The 19,960-nt window shown below is 65.2% G+C and overlaps 2 protein-coding genes across 5 annotated transcripts; one reads left to right on the top strand and one right to left on the bottom strand.

Moving 5' to 3' along the window:
• The first annotated feature begins 104 nt into the window (after nucleotides 1–104).
• IDUA (alpha-L-iduronidase) lies at nucleotides 105–17,254 on the top strand. Of its 4 annotated transcripts, none has more exons than XR_009008420.1 (14): nucleotides 105–360; nucleotides 1,130–1,270; nucleotides 11,876–11,961; nucleotides 12,119–12,226; nucleotides 12,509–12,604; nucleotides 12,702–12,904; nucleotides 13,068–13,247; nucleotides 13,354–13,570; nucleotides 13,861–14,073; nucleotides 14,181–14,302; nucleotides 14,380–14,505; nucleotides 14,583–14,663; nucleotides 15,066–15,166; nucleotides 15,288–17,254. XR_009008420.1 is itself a non-coding variant. In XM_057547204.1 (14 exons), the coding sequence occupies exons 1-14, from the start codon at nucleotides 218–220 to the stop codon at nucleotides 15,392–15,394; spliced, it is 1,920 nt and encodes a 639-aa protein (XP_057403187.1). In that variant the 5' UTR covers nucleotides 105–217; the 3' UTR covers nucleotides 15,395–17,252. The 4 variants fall into 4 exon arrangements, 2 of the variants coding, with proteins under 2 accessions (XP_057403187.1, XP_057403188.1); XM_057547204.1 differs by having other exon boundaries at nucleotides 14,583–14,659; nucleotides 15,288–17,252; XR_009008421.1 differs by lacking the exon at nucleotides 14,583–14,663.
• On the bottom strand, nucleotides 1,934–6,102 carry SLC26A1 (solute carrier family 26 member 1). Its single transcript, XM_007181478.3, has 3 exons — nucleotides 6,014–6,102; nucleotides 4,347–4,968; nucleotides 1,934–3,646 (listed from the first exon to the last, which is right to left on the bottom strand). The coding sequence occupies exons 2-3, from the start codon at nucleotides 4,938–4,940 to the stop codon at nucleotides 2,117–2,119; spliced, it is 2,124 nt and encodes a 707-aa protein (XP_007181540.2). The 5' UTR covers nucleotides 4,941–4,968; nucleotides 6,014–6,102; the 3' UTR covers nucleotides 1,934–2,116.
• Nucleotides 17,255–19,960: the final 2,706 nt, after the last annotated feature.

Raw genomic sequence — 19,960 nt, 5'->3', positions numbered from 1 at the left:
GCTCCGGCCCCGCCCACCTCCCACTGCCCGCCAGACCCCCGCCCGGCCCGGTCCTGCCGAGGCCCCGCCCCGTGCCGGCGGTCACGTGGCGCGCGACCCGGAGGCGGAACAGGCGGGCGGGGCGCGGACCTTGGCTCCCGGAGCGCGGAGGGCCGGGTGGGTCTCCCGGGATTGGGGTGCTCCCGCGCCCGGGGCTTGCGTCCCCCGCGCCCCCGCCATGCGCCCACCTCGCCCCCGCGCCGCGCTGCTCGCGCTCCTGGCCGTGTCCCTTGCGGCCGCCGAGGCTCCGCACCTGGTGCGCGTGGACGCGGCCCGCGCGCTGCGTCCCCTGCAGCCCTTCTGGAGGAGCACCGGCTTCTGGTGAGCGCCTCGCGGGGGACTCTGAGGTCGGAGCGGCCCAGCCCGCCCCTGCTCGCTGCGCGCTCTTCCCGAACCGCGGCCGCGCACCCCGCCCCGTGCCTCCGGGACCCCCGTGTCGCGCCTGTAGAGACCTGCAGTAGGCGCTCCGAAGGGAGGAGGGCCGCGGCTCGCTCCTTCCTTTCGGGTGCAGCCTCAGAGTGGGGATCTCCTCTCTGTCCGCTGGCTCTATGCCATGTTTCCGGTGCTGCGGAGGTTTTCTAGCTGAGCGGCTGCCCCGTGTGGTGGGGGCCTGGGGCCAGGTCCTGAGTGTGCCTGGTCACCCCCCAGACGCTGAAGAGCCTGGTGGCCGACCGCGGCAGCCCAGGGTGCAGGAGGGGCTGTGGCCCAGGACACTACTCTTTGGCGCAGACCGGGACCCCCTCGAGGGGGCAACCCCAGAACGTTCGACGTCCCTGCAGTGGGACCTGTCCCCATCCCTGGTGTCCCCGATTGCCTCTGTCGGGCTTGGAGCTGATATCTCCCGGCTGGTGGGGCAGGGAGCAGGGTGGGAATGTGATCTCTCTGGGAGCCCCCGACCCCCATAAACCTGAGACTTCATCACAGTCCTGGCACTAGGGGGCAGTTTATTACATCAGGGACAGTAAAATTCACCAGCAGACATGCCCCGGTCCTTGCCCTGAGTTTGTAGGTGCGGGGCCTGTGCTGAGGCCCCTCTGCTAGCCCCACTCAAGGGGACTAACGCCTCCGCTCCCCCTTGTTTTGTGCCCAGTCCCCCACTGCCGCACAGCCAGGCTGACCGGTATGACCTCAGCTGGGACCAGCAGCTCAACCTGGCCTACGTGGGTGCCGTCCCTCATGGTGGCATCGAACAGGTTCGGACCCACTGGCTGCTGGACCTCATCACGGCCAGGTGGGTGATGGAGGGGATGGGCAGCCTGGGGGCAGCTGGGCAGAGCCCAGTGTATGGAGATGCAGACGGAGACTAAGAGGAGGTGGCGTCTGGTTGTGGAGGACAGTGCAGTACCGGGCCATGGCGGGGTCACGGGGTGGGGGACTCCTGCTCCAAGAAGCCATTGCCCCTGTGCTTCTCGGCCAAGCATCCTGGGGGCAGGGGAGAATTGAGGGCACCCTCCTGGTGGCACAGGTGCTGTGGGTGCTGGGGCAGCCCCTGGATCGGGCAGAGCTGGACCCTGCAACGGCGAGTGGGCACCCTCGCTCTGTGCTGAGACTGTGTGGGGATGCCACGCCAGGGGCCGGGCTGAGGTCGTGTTGGTCACATCTGCCTTTGGCCCTGCCAGCCCCAGTGGGGGCTGAGGCAGAGGGTGTAAGAAACACTTGGGTGTGTGCATTGCGGGGTTTCCTAGACACAGAGACTCTCATCACACCCCTGGCCAGAGCTGCCAGCTCTCACCTGGGGTGGGGGGGCGCTAGCGGGCCAAGGGACCAACGTCCTTTTGGCACCTTGGAGGCCACATGACTGCCTCAGGGTCCTTGTTCAAGTAAGACAGGACACCGAGTGTCAGACCGGCTCCACGGACCACAGATGCACAGCACTGGGCCCAGGTTGGCACCGAGGCAGCGTTTGTCTCAAAGGTGCAGTTGAGGGTTCTCAAGTGTCTGGGTCCTTGTGTGTGTTCACTGCCACCCTCCATCCCATTTGGGGTTCCCTGGGTCCTCTAGATTGGAGGCACCAGGCGACAGCAAGATCGCAGTGGTGGATGGTGGGAGTGGAGGCTGGCGGCAGGTGCCGGCTCTGTTAGAGGGTGGAGTTGGCGGCCACCAGCTCCTGGCAGCGGGCTCGGGCCGCCTGCACGGCACAGTGCACGCTGGGGAACAGCTGCCCCTCCTCGGCCGCGTCCCCCTGGTCCTCCCCGAGGAAGCCGCCTCTGCTCAGGGTGTCCCTCACCGAGGGGCTGCAGCAGGCCAGGAGCAGGGTGATGCCCAAGGCCCCGTAGTCTCGGCGCAGGTCCTGCAGTGTGGCCAGGCCGGCCGCGTCCAGGAACAGCAGCGGGGCACAGTCAATGACCACTGTGTGGAAGCAGGTCGCTGAGGGCACCAGCGCAGCTGTGCTGCTCCCGGGACCCAGGTCCCTGCCTTCGACAGGCTCTCCCTCGCCAGCCCCCACCCCCGGGCCCCGCTCCTTCCTCCTGGCGGCTGTGTACCCCGCGTTCAGCCCGGTGAGGCTGTAGAGTGACCGCAGGAAGAAGTCCTTATTGGCGTAGTAGAGGGGCCCCGTGAAGCGGAACACCTGCACACCAGGCTCGGGGACCAGGCCCTCAAATTCTGCTGGGTCCCCGTAGAAGCTGGAATCCCCGGCGCGGGCGAGCAGGGCAGCGCGTGGGTGCCGTGTGCGGCCGGCCAGGCTGAGCAGTGAGAGGAGAATGCCGGCCAGGAGCCCGGCCTCGGTGCTGACCAGCACGCAGGTGGCCGCCGTGGCCACCCAGACCAGAGCATCGGCAGGGCTGAGCCGCCACAGCCGCGGGACGTCCCACACCTTGCGCAGGGCCCCACGCAGGCTGACGATGATGATGCAGGCCAGCACGCTCCGCTGCAGGTCCCGGAACAGGGGCGCTAGCGCCAGCACCACCAGCAGCACCACGGTGGCGCTGACCGCGCTGGAGAGCTGCGTGCGGCAGCCGGTGGCCGTCTTCACCAGGCTCTTGGCCAGGGCGGCGCTGGTGGCAAAACAGTGGAAGAAGGCAGGCAGCACGTTGCAGCAGCCCACAGCCAGCAGCTCCTGGTTGGCGCGCACAGAGTAGCCGTGGCTGCGGGCGAACATCTCCGCCAGCGAGATGGAGAAGGCGGAACTCACGAGGGCCAGGGATGCGGCGTCCAGCACCACGTGCCACACCAGCCCCGGCTCTGGCACATGCGGGGCCATGAAGCCAGTGGGGATGTCGCCAGCCACGCTGGAGCCGAAGCGCTCGTGGAACTGCCCGAAGTGGGACACGAGCGTGGCCGCCCCGATGACCAGCAGTTCTGCGGGCAGCGGCACCTTCAAGTGGTGCCGGTAGCGGTCCGAGAGCTCCTTGGCCGCCAGCAGCACGGCCAGGCACGTGGCGCTGGTGAGCACGTCGCACAGGTTGGCCTGCCCGGCGCTGCGCAGCAGGCTCAGCCACGTGCTGACCACCAGGCCCGGCCCCTGGTGCCGCGGGACCCGCACGCCCAGCAGGTGTCGGAGCTGGGAGGTCAGGATGGTCACTGAGGCCCCCATGGCGAAGCCGTCCAGCAGCGGCTGTGAGAGGTAGGCGGACACGAAGCCCAGCCCGAGGACACCCATGAGGACCTGCGGACAGAGCGTGGTCAGGGCTGCAGGGCGCGGGCACAGCGCAGAGCCGGACCTCCCTCCCTCGCATTGCTCATTTCCCACGCGGACCCCATCCGCGGCCGCCTGCACATGCGTGTGCGCGCACAGGCACGGCAGCCGCCGGAGTGCGTGCTGTGGCCACGACGCTCACCGTGGTCCCACACACGCGGGCTCTGGGCATCGGAAGGCAGCTCCTTTCTCTGCCCTGTCCACAGCACCGCGCCCCTCCCGGGGGACCTGGAGCCGAGGGGAAGGACCTGAGGTGGCCCTTGGGAGGGGGCGACGTTGGGGTGGACAGCCCTGGGCCAGGGAGGGCTAGGTGCGGGGAGGCCGTGGGGAGGCAGGCGGGCAGGCAGTTCCCAGGATCCCACTTGGGACAGGACGCTGGGGAGGATGTGCAGACCACGTGGGGGCACGTTTGGGCCTGAGGCCACACTCTGCGGCTGGCCAGGCAGGCCCCCACCCCGGGCACCCTCAGCCCCTCTGGTGCCCCGACCCGGGGTGCTGTCACGCACCCACTTCTGCCTATGCCCTGTTCTCTCCTCTCCTTGCGGGTTAAGCCACCGCCCTGACCTCCTGTCTCCCCCAGGCTTGGCCCTTGCAGGGGTGCGACCAGTACCGGAATGGGCTGCTCTGAGTGGCTGAGCCAGCCTGTCTAGGCCCAGGCCCAGCTCCTCACCTGGTAAATCCCGGCCAGCAGCGTGAGGGCGGTGGCCACGCGGATGGCGTAGCAGTCCCGGCTGCAGTCCTGTAGCCCAAGCGCCAGCATGGTGGCCGAGGCGTTGAGGGCGCTGCGGTTGGCCCCGGGCCCCGGGCCATCCTGGGCGGGGTCGAAGCCGGCCAGCAGGAGCTCACGGTCCACCACCTGGCCCACCATGAGGCAGAGCAGGCTGAAGATACCCACGGAGACGTGGCGCGAGGTGCCCATGAGGAAGTAGATGAGGTTCGCAAAGAAGGACGTGTAGAGGCTGTAGATGGGCTGCAGCCCCGCCAGCAGTGAGTAGGCGATGGCCTGAGGCACCAGGATGATGCCGATGACCAGCCCAGATATGACGTCACCCGCCAGGTCCTCCCGAGGCTGGTACTGGCGGAGCCAGCGCGTGGCGGGGAGCAGGTCCTGCAGCAGCGCCCAGGCCCCCTGCACGCTGCACGCACAGCTCCGCCGCAGCCGGGCCTTCAGAGCCTCTCGCAGGCCTGGGGGTGCGGGGGGCCGCCGGCGAACCAGCACCAGCCCCCTGCCCTGCTGTGTGCACTCAGGGGACACTTCCATCATGGGGCACCAGCCCGCCCCCCGAGAAAACCTGCAAAGTGGGCAGAAGTGGGTGTCATTGCTGGGGTGGCGAGACATGTCAGAGTCAGAGGGCGTCACGGAGACCCAGACTCGCGTGGCCAGAACAAGCTCCGCTGCTCTCTGTCCACGCCAGAGGCCCCTCCGCTCCGCCGTCCAGACCACCATAGTCCCCTCTGGTCGTCCCTCCATCACCTCTGCACTGTGGCCCTGCTGGCAGGAAGAGCCTTGCAGATGCCAGGACCCCAAATCTGTGCTGCAGCAGCGCCTGCCACTGCCCGGTCCTTGCAGCAGAATTCCTGGAACGTGCTTTGAGGGGCCGGCTGGGAGGGCAGCGGGGGTGACTGGTGTCCATCGCCTGCAGGGTGTTCTGGGACAGCAGGCCCCTTTCCCAGTGCGTGTTAATGCTTCTGGGTTTTGGCTGGTGGCTCAGGCCACAAAGACGCACCGTGGAACACGCGTGCCAATTGTCCCTGCTGTCCAGAGGGCAGCCTGCCACCCGGCCCAGGCTGACCTTGCCTCTGTGCTCAGCGAGTGCCAGGGAGTCCCGTTCACAGCTGTGCTGAGGTCCGCCCGGACTTCAGCTCTTGCTGTCCCCCTCATGGTGACATGAAGCAGATGGTCTCTGCTTCCTCAGAGCCTGGTCACCCTGGCGCGGTGTGTGCACTGGCCGGGAACGCGGGGCCTGGGGTGTCCCCGGGTGTGGAGGACGGGCGCTCGTCCCGGCCTGGTGTGAGGTGTGGGCAGGCGGACGCCGCCCCCAGGGCTCGAGTGGCAGGCCTGCCCTTTGGGGGATGCTAGGGGGGCTGTTTCTTTCCTCTGAAGACCTCACCACACAGGGGTCCCTGGACACCTCGAGCTCAGCCAGCCCCCGAGGTCCAGGTGTGTCGACTGAGTGACTGTTTAAACAACGGGGAGTCCGCAAAAGAAGCACTGGAATCGGGCCTTTCCGCTCACAGCGTTCTGCCCCTCCGCTCCATCCGGGGAGCTGGCCTCCGCTGTGGTCGGGTCGTCTAGAGCCCTCGCTGTCCTGCCGCAGGGTCCCGGGGGACTCTTACCTGAGGGGGCCCCTCACGGGCTCGGCAGGTAGTGCGGGCCTAGCTTGTCTGTCCGCGGGGCCTCTGGCTCAGCGGGTTGGGCATGCAGGTGGTGGGCTCAGGCACAGAGCTGGCCTGGCACTGACCGGCGGGCAGTGCTCTGTGCTTAGCATCTGACTGCTCGGCTGTGCTGGGCTTGCAGTTAAATCATTTACTCCAAAGATTGCTGAGTCATAGGTTCCCCCAGATGCGCATTACCTGAGCGGCTAATCCGGGGAGTTGTACTGTAATCAGAGGCTCACACATAATTACAATTGTGTGGGACTCTTATAAGCTTCCAGCTTCCCAGGAGCAGGGCTCCAGGTGCGGGACCGGTGGGCTGGGGCATTGAGTGGCTGGAGCAGGACGCTTGGATTCTGGGCCCCTGGGGGAGGCGGAAAGCTCAGGAGCCTGGCCAGTTGTACCGGGGGAGGGGGCGGGGGGACGGGCAGCATGCGACCCCTCGGCTCTGGGGCCCAGTGCCCTGGCTCCCAGGACCCTGGAGTGTGGGCAAGGCTGGGGGTCCGAGGGAGGGGCTGGTCTCCGGGTCCCATCCCTGGACATCCCGGCTGCCAGGCGATGGGTCTGGTCCACGCGGGAGCCAGCTGGGCCCAGGGCAGCCACGTCTTGGCTTCTGCTCTGTGTCCTTGTGTGGAAAGCAGGCACGAGGCCGCTGGGGTGTGTGTGTGTGTGTGTGTGTGTGTGTGTGTGTGTGTGTGTCTCCGAAGACTGGAGGGCTGCCAGGCATCAAGATACAATTAGCAGCCAGGTGTGCCCTTCCTGCTGCAGGGGCAGGGGTCCTGGGTCTGTCCCCTGGAGCCCCGCCACCTGGATCCCAGCCAGGTGCTGGCCCTGTGCGGTGGGTGGCCGTCTGGCCTCGCCACGCCTCCGTCCACTCCTCCTGGGCCAGTGGAACCTGCCTCGTAGGGCCGGTGTGAAGGTAAACGGCCCCTTTGGATGACGCCCTCGTGTCCCACATGCAGTTAACGAAGAGCGCGCTGCTGATTTTAAAATTACTCAGGACCTCGGTTCTCCCATCTTTACAATGAACAAGTGGGTGCCTTAGGGGCAGCGTGGGGAAAGAACACCACAGCCCCGAGTGTTCTCCATCCTGGAGACCTGAGAGGCTGCGAGGGGTCCCTTTGACGGGGCTGCAAGGCTGAGCTGGCCTGGGCCTGCTGTCTCCCAAAGCCCGGGGCAGGGGGGCGGGGGGAGCTCCATCCAGGCGCCTCCCACATTCAGCCTCACTTCGGGACCTCCCTCCAGAGCCTCCCTGAAAGCTCTGCCACATCATGGCCTGATGGGAAAGACCAGAGGCCCCATTTGGGGGCAGAGGTGGGAGTGGAACCCCAGGGTGGCTGGGGGGATAGCCAGAGGGTGGGAGGGTCTCCGCACACCTGCATCGAGGGGGAGGAGTGGTCAGGGCCGAGGCCCCACTGCGATACCGCGTCCATCTCCAGATCTGATTCCTTGTTCTTGAAGAGTGTGTTGGGCCCCAAGATCTCGCCCTGCCCTCCGGAGGCTGAACCCAACCACCTGGGGCAGAGCCTGGGGCCTCCCGGCCCGGCCCCTCCCCCCGAGTCCTGCGCAGTACCCACTCAGTCCTGGGGCGGAGCTGTTTGCCCAAGGATGTGGTTTACAGGAGCCACCGGCCAGAGGGCGGGTGGGACAAGTCACAGCAGTTCAGGGGCAGATAAGACTCCTCTCAGGGCTGGAGTGGAGGGGCCGCCGAGGGGTCATAACACGCTTATCTTCCAACCCAGCTACCGGCGGCGGAGCGGCAGTGTGGGAACTCCCTGCGTGGCACGTGTGGGCAGCGGTGGCGGCTGGGCCCACCGTCGGGGAGGGGAGGGGTGAATGGAGGTGGCGGCCCCTCCCCCTCTCAGGAGGTGGGGACGGGGCTTTCGGGGGCTGCCTAGGTTTGGAGCACCTGTGGTGGGATTTTAGGCAGGTGGAGATACTGATATTTCAGGGAGGGACTGTTCTCAGCGCTGCAGCACCCATGTCCCCCATCCAGCTGCACCGCAGGGGTGGCCTTGGCTGCCTTGGTGGCAGGGCCTGGGCCTCTGCTCCCCCAGCCGCTGCCCAGGCTGGGTGTCTAAGCAGCTGAAGAGATTCAACTGAGAATTGCAGGGCCCCTGGGGCCTAAGCGCCACCCCCCTCCCCCAACCCCTGCCTGTCCCTCTGTGCTTTGAGGACTGTGGTCTTCATGCTGCCATCTGACCAGGCACACAGGCGAGCGTCTTGGGTCCTGGGGCCTTGCTGGCCGAGGCCCACTGTCCCCCTTCACCCCAGTGGGCCCACTGCAGACTTCTCCACCGGGGCAGGGGGGCAGCAGGACCCTGGCGCGGGTTAACCAGCAAGGGGCGTGGGGTCTCCCGCACCTCCGCCTGCTGGGACCGCCTTCATCTTGCCTCCTGCCCAGTCCTGTGCCACATGGTTGTTATTTTAATAGTGGTCTTTAAATCACCATTTTAAGCCGCTGAGTACACTTATTTGGAAAGGAGCCATGTATCCCCACAAGTGAAAAGAGGCTGGGCTGCAAGCCCATTCTCATCTCCAGGGTCCGGAGAACCAGACCCCAGCGCTCCCAGTTCCAGAAGAGCGACTCTCCTGCCTCCCCGGCCGGCACCTTCGCAGCCCGGACCCTGACTGTGGCTGCCGGTTCCCCGCAGCGGCGGGTCTGTGTCTCCCCCTATGAGCACTCTCGCCCCGCCCCATGTATTTCCCCACCCCGGCCCCGCGCCCCCCCATCCCTGCCGACCACGCGCGCCCCGGGTCCCCACCCCGTGCATTTCCACACGTACCCCCACTCTGCGCCCCCTCCGACGAGTGCGCCCCGCAAGCCAAGCACGCGCGGCCTGGGCCCCACCCAGCACATTTCCATCCACCCTGCGCGCCCTCCCACGAGTGCGTCCCTCCCCTCGCCAGACGAGCAAGCGCGGCCCCATCTGCACCCGGCCCGATCCCCACCCGGTGTTCCCCAGATTCCACGCCCGAGCACGCGAGGCCTGGGGCCCCGCCCTGCGCACCCAAGCACTCACCAGGCCTGGGTGCTGCTGGGTCCTCGCGGCGCACGCGCTCAGGCCCAGGGATGGGGGGTGGTTCCTGGTGCAGCCTGACGGCCGCCGGCGTGCAGTGAATAAAGTCGTTGTGCGGCCTCCGCTGCCCCGGCCCAAGTGCCGGACCAGGAGCGGGAGGCGACGCCACCTGTGCCTCGCGCCCAGGTTCGGCCTCCTGCGTGGCTGGAGGATGGAGAGGCCCTCGGGCTGGACTGCGTGTGTGACCCAAGCCTCTGCAGGGGGAGTGCAGGGGTGGGCTGTGCACTACACCTTCTGGCTCAGCCCCCTCACTAGCTTTGATCGCTCAAATTCCCCTCCTGACAGAGGCTGAGACGGATGGAGACCTAGGCACCGACAGTGGGGCCCGAGGACAGCTCCCCGGGGTTCCTGGGCCTGGGATCACCCCAAGGTTGGGTCTTCTGGTCCCTGGGGGGCAGGTTACTGACCCCTAGGGCATTTCTGGGTGCCGAGGCTGGATTGGTCAGCGGACACTCAAGTCCCACTCAGAGTGACAGGCTGAGATTGGCTCTGCGGCTGGGGCTCCCCTGGTGACACCCCGCAGGCCCAGGACACTGAGCGCCGGAACAGAATTTACCCGAGGCCTGATGTGCTCCCGCCCCAAGTCGGCCCAGCGCTGCCAGGGTCTGCAGAGAAAGCCTGGCACCCGTGCCCGGGCCTCCGCTGTACATGCGTCGCCCATCGCCCACGCCTGCTCCCCCACCCCCACCTGTGGGACTTTGGAACCCGTCCGCTGCCACAAATTTAATTTTTACCCGAGCGCTTTTTTTTCTTTGCTACCGGTTGTGACCTTTGGAGGGGGAAGGGGCGGACCCCCGCTGCGCACGTGCTGTGGGGCTGGGCTCCGGAGGTGGGAAGACGCGGTCTGGTGAGAGCCGGAGGCACCCTGTCTGCGTGGTGGCTCGGCCTTGACCTTGTGCAGTGACGAGTGGGGCAGAGGAGGCCCGGAAGGGAGGTGCTGACTTGTCCAGACCCTCGCTGTCCCTCAGGGGGACAGCGGTGGGCTGGCCAGACTGGCGTGGGACTGACTGGGAGACTTAGACCCAGAGCGGTTCAGGGCCAGATTCCACCTCGATCCCTCGTCGCCCCTCCCTCGCCGCCGCCGCCGCCGCCGCCGCCGCGCAGGCGGGCCGCATCTGGCTGCCACTAGAGGGCGCAGCTGCACGCCCTCTGGAACGTGTCCGCCCTCCCCCTCAGATCTGTGGATGGACCGGGCGTGCCCTCAGGGGAAGCCCTCAGACCCTCTGCCGGCCCACCCGTCTGGGCCACCCCAGGCTGCCGCATCAGCCCCAGGCTCGGTGCTCTACTCCGCCTGCCTCGCCCTCCTTGCCTTGGCCTGACGGCTGAGCACCAGTTTCCTCACCCAGCCCCCGACCCCAGGTGCGCCACCTCCACGCCAGCACATTTGAGACCCATCTTACTCCCCCGCCTGCCTCTGCCAACTGCACGCACCCCCAGGTGCTCAAGCGAAATCCACGGTTGTGCTGAACTCCCCCTTCCCAGCTCCCCTCCAGTCCGGCAGTGGACGCCGGTCCCTCTGCCTCCTAAATCCATCCGTGCCAGCTCCCTCTTGCTGCTGCCGCCGACGCCACCCAGTCCGGGCACCTACCTCCCCCGGGGAACCGTCTTCCAGCTCCCACTCTGGCTCCAACGGGCCGATGAAGGGATCCTTTCAAAATATGGCAAAGGCAAAACTATGGAGACAGTAAACACGTCAGGGGTTTGGGGTGGGGGGAGGACGAAGAGGTGAGGCAGAGAGGATTTTCAGGGCAGTGAAAATACTTTGTGTGATGCTACAGTGGTAGATACGTGCCGTTATACATTTTTCCAAACCCATAGAATGTACATCACCCGGTGAGCCCTAATGTGGACTGTGGGTTTGGGGTGACTGTGATGTTAGTGTAGGTCCATCAGTTGTAACAAAAGTCCCACTCTGGGATGTTGACCATGGGGGAGGCTGTGCATGTGGGGAGGGAGCGTGGCGGGGGGTAAATCTCGGTACCTCCGTCTCAATTTTGCAGTGAATCCAAAACTGTTCTAAAAGAATTGTCTTACAAACACATAAAAAAAGTCATGGTACTGCTCTGCTTCAGTCCCTGAGAGGACTCCCCATGTCACCCTGAGTCAGGGTCCCATCCTCACCATCGTCACAAGGCCTCGTGTGACTGCATCTCTCACAACCCACACCCTTCTTCTGCCCCAGGCCCACTAGCTGCTTTTCTGCTGCTTGATTATCATGAGTTCCTTTCTACCTCAGGGATGAGTGCAGGGCGGGGCGGCTGCCCTTCTCCCTCTCCTGCCTGTTCACGTTGCCTCTCAGAGTGTGGCAGGGGGGCAGGGGTAGTGTTGGGCCAAGTCTGGGGCCCTGGCCTCCAGGAGGTGCAGGGAAGCAGGATGTGGCGCCACAGGGTCCCGCCAAGCTCACCCCACAGCCTCCCGCGTCACTGTCAGCTGTCTGTAGGATGCCTACTCTCCCCCCTCCATCCTGTTGTACCTTTCCCGAAAGACCTGCCTGCCCCCTCCCACAGGCTATTCTGAGCCCCTGAAGGCTCGAGGGTGGGGTTCCAGTACAGACAGCCTAGTTCACACTAGGCTGTGAGTGACTACTAGGCTTACACAGTCACGTTTCTGAGGAGAGGGGCCAGTTGAGTCTGGAGCCTAGTCCTGCACGGCACCTTGCAGGTTTCTTAGCTGCTTGAATGTGGCCACCGTTCCAGCCCCGGGCCCACCTTCCCCCATCCTGACACTGAGTGTCCTTCTACAGGGGGTCAGCCAGGCAGGGCCTGAGCTACAACTTCACCCACCTGGACCGGTACCTGGACCTTCTCAGGGAGAACCAGCTCGTCCCAGGTAAGCCGCCAGCCTCGCCCTTGTACTGCTGGCCCCACGCCCTCCCCTTGGCCTGGCCCTTCTGGGTCCTCCTGGTTGCCCACGCAGGGCCTACCTCAGCGCGGGCCTGGTGGAGACAGGCAGGTGAGCAGCGGACAGCTGCCTTCATGTGCTGCAGGCTTTGAGCTGATGGGCAGCCCCTCCGGACGCTTCACTGACTTTGAGGACAAGCGGCAGGTGTTCGAGTGGAAGGACCTGGTCTCGCTCCTGGCCAGGAGATACATCGGTGGGCGGGGCGTGTGCCCTGCGGGGACAGGGGGGCACTGCTGGGCAGGCTCTCCTCCCGCACCCGCCCAGGCCACCTTCTGGTCTTCTCATCATGAACCCGCTGAACCAGGGCCTCCTGATGGGGGAGGGGGGCAAGTGGGGGGGGCGAGCTCATAGGGAATCAGACACTCCCGTCACATCCAAGCCCCCCACCATGGTTGCCCCTCCCTGGGGATCCCCATGAGCCCATGACCCTGTCCCAGGGCAGGGGCCCTCTCGCCACAGTAGGGACCCTCTGCAGGTAGGTACGGCCTCAAGCACGTTTCCAAGTGGAATTTCGAGACGTGGAACGAGCCGGACCACCACGACTTTGACAACGTGTCCATGACCTTGCAAGGTGGGCAGGCCGGCCTCCTGGGGTCCTGCGAATCTGAGAGGGGGTGGCAGCGGCCCCTCCGGCGCGGGGGTGTGGACTCTGTGTCCCTCCCGCCCAGGCTTCTTGAACTACTACGACGCCTGCTCCGAGGGTCTGCGAGCCGCCAGCTCGGCTCTGCGCCTGGGCGGCCCCGGAGACTCCTTCCACCCGCTGCCGCGCTCCCCGCTCTGCTGGGGCCTCCTGGGGCACTGCCACAACGGCACCAACTTCTTCACCGGGGAGGTGGGCGTGAGGCTGGACTACATCGCGCTCCACAAGAAGGTCCAGCCCGCGATCCCCGCCCTTCCGTCCGTCCCCGCCCCCAACCCAGCGCCCACGCGGGGGTCCCCCGCATGCGGCAACCCCAGAATCCCGCCTGCTGCCTGCAGCCCCGCCGCCCCTCCGCGGCGGTCTCGGGGGTTGCTCAGGCGGGGCCTCTGCGCAGGGCGCGGGCAGCTCCATCTACATCCTGGAGCAGGAGGCGGCGGTCGTGCGGCAGATACAGCGGCTCTTCCCCAAGTTCGCGGACACCCCCGTTTACAACGACGAGGCCGACCCGCTGGTGGGCTGGTCCCTGCCGCAGCCCTGGAGGGCCGACGTGACCTACGCTGCCATGGTCGTGAAGGTGGGCCTGCCGCCAGGCCCGCCCCCGGGGGAGGCCTTTCTCCTGGGTGGGAGTGGCGGGCAGGCGGCCCCCGCGGTCGCGTTCCCAGCCACCCCGATGCCCGCAGGTCATCGCACAGCACCAGAACCTGCTGGTGGCCAACACCAGCTCCTCCGTGCGCTACGCGCTCCTAAGCAACGACAACGCCTTCCTGAGTTACCACCCGCACCCCTTCTCTCAGCGCACGCTCACCGCGCGCTTCCAGGTCAACAACACGCGCCCGCCGCACGTGCAGCTGCTGCGCAAGCCGGTGCTCACGGCGATGGCCCTGCTGGCCCTGCTGGGTGAGCCGCGTGCCGGGTTCTGCGGCGCTTCCTGCGAGGGCGGGGCCCGGACGAGGCCTCAGTTGGACGGGGATGTCGTGCTGGGCCAGGGGTGGCTTGTGCAAAGGCCCGCGGAAGGATGTAGCCGGGAGCGTGTTTCTTGTCCCTCCCGACCCTTCCCCAGCTCAGTGGGCCGCAGAGGCTGTGGTGTGGCCGGGGACCTCCGGTGGAGGAGGGCAAATGGTGGGAAGCCGGGCCCTGGGAGGGTCGAGGGGCGACGACTCCGCGTGGTGACCCCTCTACCCCCGCAGACGGCGAGCAGCTCTGGGCTGAGGTGTCGCGGGGCGGGACGGTGCTGGACAGCAACCACACGGTGGGCGTCCTGGCCAGCGCCCACCCCCCCACGGGCCCCGCCGACGCCTGGCGCGCCACGGTGCTGGTCTACGCGAGCGACGACACCCGCGCCCACGCCAACCGCAGCGTACCCTTGACTCTGAGCCTGCACGGGGTGCCCCCGGGCCCGGGTAAGCAGGGCTCCCAGAGAGGGGGCTCCCGCCCGTGGGGTGGGGGTAGCTCTGGCGGGGCGGGGCCTGGAGGAGGCGAGGCCCGGCCCCAGCATCCCGCTCCGCAGAGGTCGTCTTTGTCCAGCTCTACATGGACAACTGGCTCTGCAGCCCCTACGGCGAGTGGCGGCGCCTGGGCAGGCCCGTCTACCCCTCTGCTGAGCAGTTCCGGCGCATGCGCGCGGCCGAGGTCCGCGGGGAGCGTGGGGTAAGGGGCGGGGCGGCTCCCGAGGTGCGAGGGCCCTGAGCCCCTGACTCTGTCCCCAGGACCCGGCGACCGTGGTGCCGCTCCCCTTTCCCAGCAGCGGCCGCCTGACGCTGCGCCCTGAGCTTCCTGTGCCCTCGCTCTGGCTGGTGCACGTGTGCGCGCGCCCCGAGGAGCCGCCGGGGCAGGCAAGTGGCAGTTCCCTTCCCCGTCGCCGCTCCGGTCGCCCCCGCCCCCAACCAGTCTCGGTGCCTCACTCCCCCAGGTGACCCGGCTTCGTGCTCTGCCCTTGACCCGCGGGCAGCTGCTTTTGGTCTGGTCTGATGAGCGTGTGGGCTCCAAGTGCGTGAGTGCGGTCACCACCCCTACCCCTGCCCCCCCAACGCGCCCTTGGCCCCCAAATCCTCCGGGCTGTAGCGCCCATGTGGCCACTCTCTGTGGCCCTTCGGCCACCCCACGCGGACTGTGCTCTCTGCCCCCCATACAGCTGCCCCCACTGTTGACACAAATGGCCCATGACTTTGTACCTCTGTGATGTAGGGTGGGGGTACCTACACAGGCCATTTGCCCCTGGCACTATGCTCCAGACCCCTCCTCTCAGCCAGTGTGGCCCTTTGTCATGGCAGGAAGAGTGTCCTGGGTCCTGGGGAGGGGCCAGGAAGGGGGCTGGAGGGGAGTAGGGCTCTGGGCGCCCCCTGCCTGCCAGCTCCCCTGGACCCCAGCCCTGGTTGTGCCTGACCTTCCCCAGGTGCCTGTGGACCTATGAGATCCAGTTCTCCCCGGAGGGTGTGGTGTACCTGCCCGTCAGCAGGAAGCCTTCGACCTTTAACCTCTTCGTGTTCAGCCCAGGTGTGCCTGCTGCCTCAGCACAGTCCCTGCGGGGAGGGGTCCAGGGCCTCTCGGCACCTGGAGCTTGGGGGCATCAGAGGGGTTCAGGTTGAAGAGCAGGCATGTACCTTTGTGTCCTCAGACACGGCTGTCGTCTCCGGCTCCTACCGGGTCCGTGCTGTGGACTACTGGGCCCGACCAGGCCCCTTCTCGAGCCCCGTGTGGTACCTGGGGGCCCCTGCCCCGTGAGGGCCACTGCTGCCCCGCGACTGCACCTGTGCTGACCGTGAGCCTGGGCGGCCAGAAGCCGTGCTGGGCCGGACTGCCGTCAGCCTCTCAGCCAGTCATCCCCTCTGTTTGTCCCCTCCTGCCCCTCATTCACCCCCTTAAAGTGCCTTTCCACGCACAGTAACGGGGACGGCCTTCGTGGTGGGAACTGGGCAGACACGAGGCCCGGCTGGAGTGAGGCCATCCCCGCCTCGCCCCACCCCCGCCTGTGGGAGCCTGGATGGGACTCGGGTCAAGCGCAGACAGGTGTGAGTTGCCACTGGGGTGCCCGCTCTGCGCGCCTGGGGTCTCTGGCGTCACCGCTGGGTGCAGCAGGCCCCGTTCCCAGCCCCTGCGCCAGGAGGGCCCAGAGGGTTCCCACTTCCTGAGGCCCAGCCAGGCTGCCCACTGCACCCTGCCTGGCCCAGACTGTCCGCAGTGGCAGGGAAGGCCGGCAGTGTCCACTCCTGCGGTCATCCGGGCTCCTTATGTGGGCCCAGGAGGAAACAGCACGCCCAGACGAGGGCGACTTGGGGACTGTGGATGGACATGTGGGCAGGGGGCCAGGGAAGCCACGAGGGGTGGTATGGAGCCCTGGGGCTCCTCCCCAACCCCCCCACGCCCACCCCAGGGCAGGTGGAGCCGACAGAGAACGGTGTGGCGAGGCCACGTGGCGAGGAGCAGGGGTGCAGCCAGTCTGGGGTGACGCAAGCAGGAGTGGGGGCCCCGACCCACCCTCCTCTCTCCGCTGCCCTCCGAGCTGCCTGGGCTCAGGGATGGGGGGGCAGGCCTGGCAGGGCACATGGAAGGCGAGGCCCAGTCACCTCCAGCTCCTGTCCGCATGGAAAGGGCGGGGCACCAGGGCCCACCAGCTGCCTCGTCCTGGGCTGGGGATGTCAGCCTGAGCACTCTCCACCTGAACCCCAAAGCCAGCACCTGTCCCCATTGCCCTTGGCTGCTGGGGGAGGCTTCAGGGCTTGGTGCCTGGGGCTCCGTTGGTACCATACAAGGGGTGCTGGGGTGCCCGGTGGGCCCCCGGTTTCTGGGCGTTGTCTTCCTGCGTCGTCAGGAAGCTCTGCCTGGATGTGACTACGTGACCAAGCACCACGGCGGGCAGGTGGCCCGCACGGCAGACGCTCATCCTCGCACGTCCTGGAGGCCGCAGCCTGCGGGCAGGGGTTCCTCCTGAGGGCGCTCTCCTGGGTGTGCAGATGGCCACCTCCTCCCCGTGTCCTCACATGGTCGTCCCTTTGTGTGTGTCTGTGTCTTAATCTCCTCTTCTTATAAGGACACCAGCCATGTGGGATTTGGGCCCACCCATGTGACCTCATTTTAATCACCTCTTTAAAGGCTCCCTCTCCAAATACTGTCACATTCTGAGGTACTGGGGGTGAGAACGTCAGTGTGTGAATTGGGGGGATCCAGTTCAGTAGGTAACGAGCACCAACCCTATTTCTCTGTGGCGGTAGGAATGCATCACCCCAGCGTTAAAGCAGCCTCTTCTTTTTGGGATACAAGCTGCTATATATAAAATATAAACAGGGGCTTCCCTGGTGGCGCAGTGGTTGAGAATCTGCCTGCCAATGCAGGGCACACGGGTTCGAGCCCTGGTCTGGGAAGATCCCACATGTCGCGGAGCAACTAGGCCCGTGAGCCACAACTGCTGAGCCTGTGCATCTGGAGCCTGTGCTCCGCAACAAGAGAGGCCATGACAGTGAGAGGCCCGCGCACCGCGATGAAGAGTGGCCCCCACTTGCCACAACTAGAGAAAGCCCTCGCACAGAAACAAAGACCCAACACAGCCATAAATAAATAAATAATTTCAAAAAAAAAAGTGGTTAAGATTTATTTAAAAAAAAAAAAATATATATATATATAAAAACAATAGGCCCTACTGTATAGCACAGGGAACTATATTCAATATCTTGTAATAAACCGTAATAGAAAAGAATGTGAAAAGGAATATATATATTGGGTTGGCCAAAAAGTTCATTTGGATTTTTCCGTCACATCTTATGGAAAAACCCGAACGAACTTTCTGGCCAACCCCGTATATACATATATATAACTGAATCACTTTGCTGTACACCAGAAACTAACGGAATATTGTAAATTACCTATAGTTCAATTAAAAAAATTTTTTTTAAAGCAGCCTTTTCTCTACCTGCTGGTTTGGTAGCCTGAGGACCCCTGATGGTCAGGGGCCATCTCAGCTCACAGCTTACTGGGAGGGGTACTGGGTTCCCCGGTTCCTTCCTTGGACACTGCACCGCACACCCCACTGAGCAGAGATCTCAGATGGGCCCCTCCTTTGGAGACAGTTACGGCTCCAGGGCAGTCAGTGGGGATTTGGCACTGGCACCTGCATCTTGGCCAGGACAGCAAAGTCACAACTGTCTCCAGGGGTAAGTCACCATCTCCACTTTTATTGTGGCTTGTGTGTTGTCAGGCGGCCACCGGGTTGCTGGCATGTCCCCATCCTCTGACCATGTTTTGGTCTTTGCTGGTTTGGGGTTGGGCTGGGAGCTGTGTTGAGAGTTCAGGAAGTCCACGTAACTGGCCCATGCACGTCCTCCGTCCCTGCTGTCATGGCCACTTTGCACCTGGGCCCATGGAGTGGTCACTGGGATGGCAGAAAGGGGCTGACATTGACATGACCCGTTTATGAGCCCCTGCTGTAGGGGACACTTCCTGGATCAGTGCAGCTTTTCTGCAGGACACAGCACCCTCTCTGTCCCTCTCCACAGACCTCTTTGTCCCCAAGTGTTCTGTCTTCGTCGCTCTGAGTCTGGCCCACCGGCTGAGCTGTTGGATGCTGCCTGCTTGAGCCAGACGTGCACCTTGGTCCTGCGTGCCGGGGGACCCTGGTGCGTGTGCACACGTGCCCGCAAACCGCGTCCCTCACGCGGCTGGCGGGAGGCTCTTCATGCAGCCCTCGGCGTGGGCTGAGGGAGAGGCAGCAAGCAGCTCAGGACGAGCTGCAGGCTCCCGGCCATACGACGCGCTTTCAGATGCACTTGGGCCCAGGCTCTGATATTTAAATTTGGGACAGAATGCTGTGTGCACCGTCTTCTCACTGGGCCCTTGGGTCACGTGGCCACTTGGTAAATGGAGTTGGACCTGCCCCAGAGCTCAGTGGCAGACCCGGAGCTGCTTTTCAAGTGGAGAGTTGTGTTTGACGCAGGAGGAGGCGGACTTGCTCCAGGATGCCAGGGCTCTGGGCTGGAGGCGTTTGCCACAGGTGTCTGCCACAGATGCTCCAGGCTGCGTGGGGTCTGATGGGCTACTCACCCAAGGGGCGAGTGGCCTGCGGCCCAGGAGATGGGTCAGAACAGCACGTGCAGATGCGGGGTGTGCCGCTCCCCCACCCAGAGCCCCACTGAGCTCTGCCTCCTAGAAGTGGTCCTGCACACTCCCACATTGCCAGACCTTCGGACCCGCAAACTTCCCCGGGCTTTCAGCGGGTTTACCTCTCACCCTGCGGGAGGCATGGGCTTTACCGAGGCCTCTAGGGCGCTTGTCGTCTCTTGGCCGGCCTGTCTAATCGGCATAATGTCATCCAGGGAACCGAGATCCCTGGACCGTGTGAGGGTGGTGGCAGCGTTGGCGCCATCAGGCAGCTCTGAAGGTGGCCTGCCACGCGTGGGGGCCCGCTGGTCTCCTTCCTCGGGGGGCAGAAAAGCCAGCTGTGCCGCGTACTGGCGCCCCGGACTGTGTGATTTTGTCCCGTGAAGGCACACATCCAGACCTCAGCTGCTTGGTGTTGCCCTGGGTTATGCTGTGATCATCTGTCACTCGGCACCCATCTGGCGAGTGATACGGAGAACAGAGAAGGAATCCCCACCCTCACATCTCCCCAGTTCCTGATGTTGGACCCAGTCCCCAGAAACATGGTGTTATTTTTGGTTTCGCGCGGAGGGCAGGCCTGGGGGCTTCCACGATAGCCCCCCGTGCGGCAGCCGCGGGCCGTGTGGGGCTGGGGCTGCTCGCTGGGTATGAACGGCCCACTCCACATTCTGCGGAGACGGAAACGCCGACAGGAAGGGTCTGCAAGCCCGTGGGCTCACAGACTCAGGCCCATGCCCCATGTGACCAGCGATGGCGGCTTTCCGGTGCGTGAGGATCGGCCTCGCTTCAGAGCCGTCATCCAGGAATCCCCTCCATAGGGCAGTCACTGAGGGGGCCGCAGGGGCCCCTTACGTAACTGGGGCCGTAGGCGGTTCTTTGTCAGGGGGACCAGCCTCCGCTCCATCCAGGGCTCTGGGTCCTGCACATGAGGCCCTAGCCTCACCTATGACAAGGGGCTTCAGAGACCTGCCAACGGACCTACAATCTTCTGCCTATATGTGCCTCAAGCAGCGCTTCAGAAGCTGCCCACCTGTTTCATTTCTCGAGACCCTGCATGTAATCGGCCATCTCGTGTTTGCCAAGTCCCCCGAGGGCCCATGGCTGCAAACACTTGCACGTGTGAGCCACCTGGGGTCTTGTTAAGACGTGGGTCTGACTCTAGTCTGTCTGGGACGGAGCCTGAGACCGCATTTCCAACCA

Source organism: Balaenoptera acutorostrata, chromosome 5 (assembly GCF_949987535.1).
Source record: "Balaenoptera acutorostrata chromosome 5, mBalAcu1.1, whole genome shotgun sequence".
NCBI lineage: Eukaryota > Metazoa > Chordata > Mammalia > Artiodactyla > Balaenopteridae > Balaenoptera > Balaenoptera acutorostrata.
Note: the sequence above shows the minus strand (reverse complement) of the source record. Positions and strands in the feature narration are given on the sequence as shown.

Coding starts and splice junctions, on each gene's coding strand:
- IDUA (XM_057547204.1), top strand. CDS start 218: ATGCGCCCACCTCGCCCCCGCGCCGCGCTGCTCGCGCTCCTGGCCGTG. Junction 361..1,129: donor TGGAGGAGCACCGGCTTCTG/GTGAGCGCCTCG, acceptor TTTTGTGCCCAG/TCCCCCACTGCCGCACAGCC. Junction 14,074..14,180: donor CGGGGTGCCCCCGGGCCCGG/GTAAGCAGGGCT, acceptor CCCGCTCCGCAG/AGGTCGTCTTTGTCCAGCTC.
- SLC26A1 (XM_007181478.3), bottom strand. CDS start 4,940: ATGATGGAAGTGTCCCCTGAGTGCACACAGCAGGGCAGGGGGCTGGTG. Junction 3,647..4,346: donor TGCTGGCCGGGATTTACCAG/GTGAGGAGCTGG, acceptor CTCTGTCCGCAG/GTCCTCATGGGTGTCCTCGG.